The sequence below is a fragment of the Physeter macrocephalus genome, chromosome 14 (assembly GCF_002837175.3).
Source record: "Physeter macrocephalus isolate SW-GA chromosome 14, ASM283717v5, whole genome shotgun sequence".
In the NCBI taxonomy this organism is placed as follows: domain Eukaryota; kingdom Metazoa; phylum Chordata; class Mammalia; order Artiodactyla; family Physeteridae; genus Physeter; species Physeter macrocephalus.
Window position 1 is genome coordinate 62346278 of NC_041227.1, and position 10053 is coordinate 62356330.

Below are 10053 nucleotides of genomic sequence, written 5' to 3' on the forward strand. Positions count from 1 at the left end.
AATACACAATGGAGAAAAGACAGTCTCTTCAATAAGTGGTGCTGGGAAAACTGGGCACCTACATGTAAAAAAATGAAATTAGAACATTCTCTAGCACCATACACAAAAATAAACTCAAAATGGATAAAGATCTAAATTTAAGACCAGATACTATAAAACTCTTAGAGGAAAACATAGGCAGAAAACTTTTTGATATAAATCGCAGCAATAATTTTTTGGATCCACTTCCTAGAGTAATTAAAATAAAAACAAAAATAAACAAATGGTACCTAATTAAACTTAAAAGCTTTTGCACATGAAAGTAAACCATAAACAAAATGAAAAGACAACCCACAGAATGGGAGAAAATATTTGCAAACGAAGTGACCAGCATGGGATTAATCTACAAAATATACAAGCAGCTCAAGCAGCTCAATATCAAAAAAACAAAAAACCCAATTAAAAAATGGGCAGAAGATCTAAATAGACATTTCCCCAGGAAGACATACAGATGGCCAAAAAGCACATGAAAAGATGCTCAACATTGCTAATTATTAGAGAAATGCAAATCAAAAGTACAGTGAGGTATCACCTCACACCAGTCAGAATGGCCATCATCAAAAAGTCCACAAACAACAAATGCTGGAGAGGGTGTGGAGAAAAGGGAACCCTCTTGCACTGTTGGTGGGAATGTAAATTGATAAGCCACTATGGAAAACAGTACAGAGGTTCCTGTAAAAAACTCAAAATAGAGCTACCATATGACCCAGCAATCCACTACTGGGCACATACCCTAAGAAAACCATAATTCAAAAAGAGACACGTACCACAACGTTCATTGCAGCATTGTGTCCTGGCTATTAATTTACAATAGCCAGGACATGGAAGCAACCTAAGTGTCCATCAACAGATGAATGGATAAAGAAGATGTGGCACATATATACAAAGGAATATTACTTGGCAATAAAAAGAAATGAAATTGAGTTATCTGTAGTGAGGTGGATGGACCTAGAGTCTGTCATACAGAGTGAAGTAAGTCAAAAAGAGAAAAACAAATACTTTATGCTAACCCATATATATGGAATCTAAAAAAAAAAAAGGTTCTGAAGAACCTAGGGGCAGGACAGGAATAAAGACACAGACGTAGAGAATGGACTTGAGGACACGTGGAGGGGGAAGGGTAAGCTGGACAAAGTGAAAGAGCAACATTGACATATATACACTACCAAACGTAAAAGAGATAGCTAGTGGGAAGCACCTGCATAGCACAGGGAGATCACCTCGGTGCTTTGTGTCCACCTAGAGGGGTGGGGTAGGGAGGGAGGGAGGGAGACGCAAGAGGGAGGGGATATGGGGATATACGTATACGTACAGCTGATTCACTGTGTTATACAGCAGAAACTAACACACCATTGTAAAATAAATAAATAAATAAATAAATAACCTCCAATAAAGATGTTACAGAAATAAATATACCCCAATAAAGATGTTAAATAAATAAGTAAGTTAAATAAATAAATAAATAAACCACTTGTGGTGATTTCCAGAGGGGGGAGGGTTGGGGGATGGGTAAAACAGGTGAAGGAGATTAACAGGTACAAACTTCCAGGTTCAAAATAATTAAGTCATGGGGATATAATGTGCAGCATGGAGAATATAGTCAATAATATTGTAATAACTTTGTATGGTGACAGATGGTAACTAGACTTATGGTGACCATTTCGAAATGTATATAAATATCAAATCACTATGATGTACACCTGAAATTAATAAGATATCGTATGTCAATTATACTTTAATAAAAAAAGCAGAGAAAAACCATACAACTATGTTACAAAAAGCAGATGAGAGAGATTGGAAATGTTAACTACTTGTCTTTGAAAACAGATCAAAGGGAATTTTTCTTTTGTTTTCTTCGTTACAGTCTTCATTTCTCAAAGCAGAAGTATTATTTTTATCATAAGAAATCATACCTTAAATCTGCCCCACCCCTCTCACACACATAGAAAAAATAAAATAAAAGTAGCATCAAATGTATCAAAAGTAATAGGAAGGGCTTCCCTCGTGGCGCAGTGCTTGGGGGTCCACCTGCCGATGCAAGGGACACGGGTTCGTGCCCCGGTCCGGGAAGATCCCACATGCCACGGAGCGGCTTGGCCCGTGAGCCATGGCCACTGAGCCTGCGATCCGGAGCCTGTGCTCCGCAACGGGAGAGGCCACAACGGTGAGAGGCCCGCGTACCGCAAAAAAAATAATAATAATTTAAAAAAAAAAAATAATAATAATAATAATAATAATAGGAAGTGTGAGCCAGCCAGAATGGGGAAAAGTAGACTAACATCTAGGCTGCAGAAGGGGCATGCTGTGGCCTCCTGCTCTCTAGGCCTCATTCCCAGTTCCTGGATCCCTAAGCCTGAATACTTAAGAACCCCAGATTCTCCTAAGAGAAACAATAGAAAGGGGCCAAAAGAACACCTGAATGTATGTAATGGATATGACACAATCCTTTAAATAACCGAGTAGGCTCTCTGCGTACTTCGGCACACACTGCAAACTGAGAAACTGGAGGAGGTGATTCAGGCCTTTCCCCCAACTCTTCACATCCAGTGGGACTTCTGGGCAAGTCATTAAAAGAATGGTCTACTCTGCAACAAGAGAAGCCACCACAATGAGAAGCCCGTGCACAACAACAAAGACCCAATGCAGCCAAAAATAAATAAATTTATAAAAAAAAAAAAAAAAAAAAAAGAAGAGTGGTCTAGACGGTGGGACTCTCAACCCGACAATTTCAGCATAACCCACATTGTAACAAAGGAGTACAGAGAAAGGTCACTGCTGCTTCCTCCCAGCTTCCTCCACAACCCTCCCTGGACCTACCTCCTTAAAGGAGAACTGCTCTGTGAAGACCTCATAATGGCTATAAGCCTGGACGCCAGCTCCAAGGATACACAGCACTTCACTGCTGGGGGGTTTCAAAAACTATTTGAGAGAAATGAGATAGAAAAGGTCAAGGGAGACTCTAGTAGCCAGGAGAAGATCAAATAGTTTGAGAATCAGGTGAACTTCAAGACCTCTCAGGCAATCAGGGAGATGTCATTGTGTATTTCCGTTTCCACTCTGCAGAGTGGGGAGGGAGGGAAGGAGCCTTCATTGGGTACCTAACATATGCCAGTGCTTAAGCCTCATGATCTCATTTAGTCCAGACAATTGACCCTATGAGCTAGATACTCCCATTGTTATCCTCCTCTTACAGATAAAGAAATTGAGGTCCAGAGAGGTTAAGTAACTTGCTCAGGGCCCTATGACTATTGAATGGCACAGTGGGGCCCTAAAACCACATCTTTCATTCTCCAAAGCCCACATGCTTTCTGCTGTGCTACCCCATCTCAGAGGCATGATAAGCCACACCTACTTCTGAGAGCTGTTAGTTGCTTCTGGAATCCATGAATCCTTGCGAGCCTAGGTTCTCAGCTATATTTGCTGTGCCCACTCTCTGTTGATCCTGACTCAGCCTCTGTCTTCCTTTAAAGAGGAATGTAGAGATGGCATTTGTTGGCACCTGCTAAGGGTGTATGTGTGTCTTTATTTGCGAGTGAGGTTCTCTGATCAACTCTCCAGTAAAGTCTTTCTGACCACCCTGATAGATTTCACCACTTCATAGCGCTTGTTTGTTTACGAATTTATTTTCCTGTACTGGTGTGTAAGCCCCGTGAAAACGGAGACAGTCTTATTTGCACAGCATTGGCACATATTTACCATTACCTATGAGAAACAGAGCAGGGTTTCTTGACCTCAGCACTACTGATATTTGGGCTGGATAATTCTTTGTTGGCAGGTGGGTGGGCTGTCTTGTGCATTATAGGATGTTTAGCAGCATCCCTGGTCTCTGTCCATTAGCACCCCTATGTCCTCAGTTGCGACAACCAAAACTGTCTCCAGACATTGCTAATCGTCTCTGGGGCAGCTGGCCAAATTGTTTTCAGTTAAGAACAACTGGCATTGAGGAATGACATCACTTGCTCCTCAAACCATCCATATTAAATAAGACCGTGGTCTGCCTTTCCTCTATTTCATTTAATAAAAATTGAGCTCCTTGGAGCTGCTCTTTCTTACAATGCTAATTATTGAGATTCTGGAGTGCAACCTTAAAGATGAAAGTATTCTTAATTATTAATCACTTGCAAAAAGGAGTCTCAAGTATTGATAGGTGATTAGAGGTGATGTCTCCTGCAGCTGCAGAAGGAGAGATACCATTTTGTGCCATCAACTATAGTTCCAAGAACCTTGATTTGAAAAGTTTTCAAAATGACAATGTCCACAAGACTAGTAATCTTATGCTCCTGTCCAATACGGAGAATTATGTAATTTTTCCTTAACTCAATTTTTTTTTTCTGTTCTCAGTTAATATGAATCTATTCTTGGGAGTACACGTGGGCTTCAGAAATTGTTGCAGTATCCTGTAAAGTAACCTTTAACCACTGATAGAAGAATTAACCTGGTTGATCATCAGAATCAATCAGATACCATAAAAAACCAAAACACCTAGTTTCTTAGGCCCTGCCCTCAGCGATTTCAATTCAGTGGTTTTGGGAACCTGAATTTTTTTAAAAAATTCCCCAGATGCTGCTGCTGCTGCGTAGCCTGGGTTAGAAACTACCGACCTGGGACGAGAAGACCCACAGCTACCTGGGTTGTCTGACTACAGGAAACCCTAGACTCCATTTCCTTCCGCACAAAATGAGGCCAGTAATACTTGCTCTGCCTTCCTCCCAGAAATCCAAAAATAAATCAAACAATGGTATGGAAATTATTTTGGAAAAGATCAAAGTCCTTTTCAAATGTAGGGCAGTATTGTTAGAGTCCCTCTGTTCCTAAGTTACCAGGGAACATACCTCAGAGTCTCTTGATCATTTCAATCTGAACTGGGTCTGGATATAATTTTTCAAAGCCAGTTCATCAAGCTGCACACTGTAGTCTACTCCCTTCCTATATAATTACCAGATTTATCCCCACATTTCCTTTATGCTTAGGCCTCATAAACCAGCATTCCCAGACCTTTAATGTGAAAGATTCCAGCCTTTAACTGTTCCTACAGATACCTCGTCTTCTTAACCCTAGCCTCTAAAAATACCGTTCTTCTCGTAGGATGCCCTTGCACTGCTTAGAAATATCATCACCTCTATCACTTGCTTTTCCTTCTGCCTGGAGAGCTCCTCCCCTCTCCCTGTTTCACTCACTCACTTCTTTTTCGGTCTTTACTCAAATATCACCTTCTCAGTGAGGTCTTTCCTCGATAATTTAAAATATCACCCCTTCCCAACGCTCTCAATTCTGCTTTATTTTCATCCTTCTAGCTGGTGGTGGGGGTGGGCGTGTTATTTTTTTAAAGCAAGTCCTAGCCTATTAGTAAACTCAAAAGGGGTTTGCTGTTGGTTAATTATTTTTTTTTAGCAAATCATACTATGTATTTTACTTTTCATTTTATTTATTGTCTCACCTCCCCTCTGCATGTAACTCTGTTTCGTGCACTACCACATCTCTGACATTTAGAACAGTGCCTGATATGTGGTAGGATCTCAGTCAATACTTGCTGAATGGATACATTTGTGTGGCTTGGATCTGTTTATCTCCCCCTCTGCTTCTTGTGCAGTACTGACTCTGGCCTAGGGGGCAACCACACTGATTTGCCAGGAGCAGTGTGGCAGAGGGGAAAGAAAGCAGTCCTGGGAGTCAGAGAGGTCAAGTTTTAAATTATTGCTCTGCCACTTGTTAGCTGTGTGACCCTGATCAACTCACACAACCTCTCTGAGCCATATTCCTTATACCTGGCAAATGGAGATAATCATATCTACTTTGCAAGGTTGGTGTGAAGATCAGGAATAGCACATGTGAGGTACCTGGAATCTTGGGCTCATTAAATGGTAGCCAATCATTTCGTGAATCACTGTGCTCAGCTGACATCCCATATTTGGCATATGAAGTTCCAGTTATGTCCAAAGAAGATCAAAATGAGTTCCTCACTTCTACCTTAGACATTCAAACTTGAGACACTCAATCCCACCCACCAGCTCAGCACAGCCAGGCACTAATCTCACCTTGGTGGCGATGGCAGACACTGCAGCTGTTCTCTTTGCAGTTATGACATTTCCATCCATGACCTTGGAGGAAAGGAGAGACAGTGAACAAGGGGCACCCCTATCTACCACTTAAGCAGAGAGAAGACGCTCTAAAAGATTTAGCCCTAGGAAGCGTCATAATATTCTATAAAGAGAATGTTTTGCCTGGATCCAATTCCTCCACTTATAAGAAATGCAACTTTGAAAAAATATCTTAATCTTTAAGCACCGGTTTCCTACCTGTAAAAACAAAGATAATGGCAACCATTCAGAGGGTTTTTGTGACGATTAAATGCTCTGGCATACATGAAAACATCTAGCATATGGCGAGCCCTCAAGAATTGCCCATTTGCTTTACTTGCCCTGGGAGTCTCAAAACATCAAATTAAGGAGAAACTTCAGGAATAAGAGTAAGTCACTTGACATCTGTGCAAGGGCCCTGAAACTCTATCTCAGTGGCTCTCAACTCTCCTGCACATGTGGGGAGGTTTGTGAAGATACAGATGCCCAGACATGACCCTTAGGTTGACTGAATCTGAACACTAGGGATGGGACCCAGACATCGTTGTTTTTAAAAGCTCCCCAGGTGATTCTGAATTACGCCTTGCTAGGAATAACTACCATCCTTTGCACTGTTCTCTGTTTATATTAATCATCTCAATTGGTCCTCACCAAGTAGTATCAGTATTCTCATTTTAGGGACAAGGAAGTGAATTGCTTGGCTACTGATCGGATTCGGGAAGAATCTCAGGCCTTGTCATTTAGTTTCAAAGCCTGAGGTGGTTCCAATTTCCCGGGGAAGCACTGTTGGTAGGTAGTATGGATGCCATTTCCATTGGATGAGCAGAGACTGGGAATAGCTAAATACTCTTTTCAGGGGAGTAATCAATGGCCAGCTTCCTTGGGGAACCAGAAATCCTGAGAAGGAGAGTCTAAGGATCCAGGGGTGGTTTGGGTAGAAATAAGGGGTCTGTCCCTGATGAGGACTCAACTGGCTGGCCTCAGAGCCAGGCTGGAGGGCACAAAGCACTTTCACTTACCAGTTGTGTGACCTCAAGCAAAGTGACTCTAATACTCTGAGCCTCAGGAACCTCAAAAGAAAGTGGGTGGGGAGGTGAGGGTGTAATAAAAGCTCCCACAGAGGAGTGTTGTCAGAATTGAATGAGATCAATTTCTCCTGCCTGGCACATGATAAGTGCTCAGTAAGCAGCAGTGAGAAAGGCAGTAGAGCATAGTCTTAAGACAGTATAGGCCCTGGACTTCCACAGAGTAGGTCTGAAGTCCATCCATGCCACTATTAGCTATGTAAATTTTGGTAAGTTTGGCATAGTTGCTTTATGACTCAGTTTTCTCATCTGCAAAATGGAGGTAATAAATTTACTTACCTCACAGAGTGGTTCTAAGTATTAAGAGAATTAACACATACGAAGTATTTAGAACAGTGCCTGACACACACAAGGTGCTTAATAAATTTGGACTACTACTATTTTTTGGTATTATCATTAAATGTTAAAACAGGTCAATGTGTACCCCTTAGAAAAAAACTCCCAGGTATTAGAGAGCACCCCTACTCTGTAACTCACGTAACTCCACATTGCAGAGATTCACTAAGTAAACGTTTCCCTGGCTACTGGGTTTGTGCAAGCTGTATATTTGGAGTAACCGCTATAGGACAAGAACATGACAAGAATGACGAGATTATTACTTCCACACTGTCACACACTTAAAGCAGCAGTGGGCTCTGGTGCTGGGTTATGCATCCTTAGGCAGCCCTGGAATCAGATACACAGTCACAGATAACCTTCACTGTCCCTGGCATCCAGTCACTCAGAGAGGGTCATGTGTGGTCACACTCAAAACTCCTCCTGGTCAACAGAGAACTAACTTCTGAGCCTAGCTCTGTGCACAGGGGCCCTGACCCACCCCTGGCCAGGGAGTTGCTCACCGCCAGAAGGGAGCCATCGCTCGGCTGGAAGAGTAGCACAGTGGCCTGATGGGAGGGGACAGTGGAGGTGGTCCTGTGGCCCTCATAGAAGGTGACCAACTTGGTGGTCAGGGCGTCCTCTGCTGCACTGTAGGCGGGCATGACCCCCAGGAAACTACAAGAAGAGAGGGAGCAGCTTCAACCCCTTCCGGTCAATGCTGAGGTATCCTATGAAGTCCCCATGTCCCTTCCTTTCTCTTTCCTCGCTCAATGCCCTACCGGCCTTCTCCCTCGCCGCCCCCCACCCCATCCCTCTGTCATGCCCTTCGGCAGTATGCTCAGTATGTTCAAGAATCCGGCTCTGGATGAGAAAAATCTCCCCAGTTCTGCCACTTCCTAGCTGTGTAACCTTGGGTAATTCACTTCACCTCTCTGAGTCTCGGTTTTCCCATCAGGAAATGTTGCATCAATACCCACCTATATATGGAGTGTGTTGAATTAAACAAGGTAATTCCTGTAAAGCGCCCACTTGACACAGTGGGTTGCACAAATCAGGTGGGAGCTGTTATTAGCAGTGGTTAGGTAAAAGCCCTCCCTTCCTTCCTCCAGCTGCTTCCATTCTCACCCCTCCTCTTCCTCCTTTCCAGTTTCTCCAGCCCCTGGCCCGGCCTTCCTCACTCACCCCCTGTGCTTGGCCACGGGCACCACGGTGCGCACCGGCTGCATGACCCCTCCGTCGGGGCCGCTGGAGAAGTTGGCCAGAGCCGCCTCCAGCGGCGGGATGAGTAGGCTGGAGCTGCGGAGGTGGTCCTGCACATCTGCCGCGCTCAGGAACGCTGGTACAGAGCTCATGTCGCCGGGGGCCTTCTACGAGCTCACGGGGATCCGCGCTTCCAGCGCTGCGCGCTATGCGAGAGCGCCCAGGGCGCGCTGCCGCCTACTGGTCACCGCCCAGCTCCGGGGGCGGAGCAAAACCGGTTTCCTCCAACCCCCATCCGCAGGGGTGGGCGAGCTGGGTCCCCTCCAGTCACAGGTTCCCCAAGATTGGATTGAGGCGGCGGGCTGGCAGGGAGTTAGTATTCTTGGGTCCACTTTCTCAATTCCTGTAGTTAGCTGTAGTCACATTCCTTGCAAAACATGTTAGTTTGGCGCCCTACCTTCCTCCCTCCCCCCAACTCAACTATTTGCTGTCTAGGTCCTGCTGCCTGGGAAAGAGCAGACAGAGGAGTTGGGGGCAAATAATGATGGGCTCCCTGATTTCTTAAATTATTGCCTGCTTTTTAGGAGCTCTTAGATGAAAGGAGATAGAAGGTTATTAAAAACGATTTTCCTTTCAATTCTGTCCCCATCTGGAGTCTCTTATCCCAACCTCCCTCCCACCCCTACCCCATCCCCACCCCCAGATCCCGGGCTGTTGACCGCTTCGAGTGCACAGTATTTTCCTGGGCTAATTAATTGAACTAACCTTCACCTTTAGAAAAGGGGGAAGTTCCCAGGACAAGATATAATGGCCTTAGTCACAAATCGCCAAATGCATAAGATGTCATGTCAGCAGAGGAGTTGGGGTCTGCCCTTGAAGTGAGACTCCAGAACTCTACCCCTAGCCATTAGGCTACATTGGCAGAGAGGGTGTAAGAGGGCATTTCGGGCCAGGTTAAACCCAGGGGTGGAAGGAATGTTATCTCTTGCTTGAGAACTGTGTCTTGCCATACAGAGTTGGACTGGAACCAGGGACTGATATCTAGGAGCACCAAGACATAAAACTGGGATGCTTCTTGAAGTCAAGCAGCTAAGAAGGGTGATTCTTTGGAAGGGAATTACATGGTTAAAGAGATTAAACATTTAGATAGAAGGGTCTTGTACCAATGCTGAGGGTGAAACAAATGAGCAAGAGTGTAGCCTGGGAGACAGGTCAGGAGACTCCAGTGCTTAAGTTGTGCTCCCCTGACATTTTCACTGGGAGCTACATAAGACACTTCTTAGGAAATGGTCACATCATGATGAAAGACAGTGTAGTAATTGTCAACATATGTA

At 44.1% G+C, this 10053-nt stretch overlaps 1 protein-coding gene across 2 annotated transcripts in view; it reads right to left on the bottom strand.

Moving 5' to 3' along the window:
- Positions 1–8950, bottom strand: part of CRYM (crystallin mu) — a 29609-nt gene extending 20659 nt beyond the window's left edge. Inside the window, exons 1-4 of one of the 2 annotated variants that reach the window (XM_007120553.3) lie at positions 8702–8950; positions 8041–8194; positions 6075–6137; positions 2857–2958 (exon numbers count right to left, since the gene is read on the bottom strand). In XM_007120553.3, coding sequence (XP_007120615.1) covers positions 2857–2958; positions 6075–6137; positions 8041–8194; positions 8702–8871 — 489 coding nt within the window. In that variant the 5' untranslated portion in view covers positions 8872–8950. The remainder of the gene's footprint in view (positions 1–2856; positions 2959–6074; positions 6138–8040; positions 8195–8701) is intronic. The other variant, XM_028498535.2, reaches the window with a different exon arrangement.
- Positions 8951–10053: the final 1103 nt, after the last annotated feature.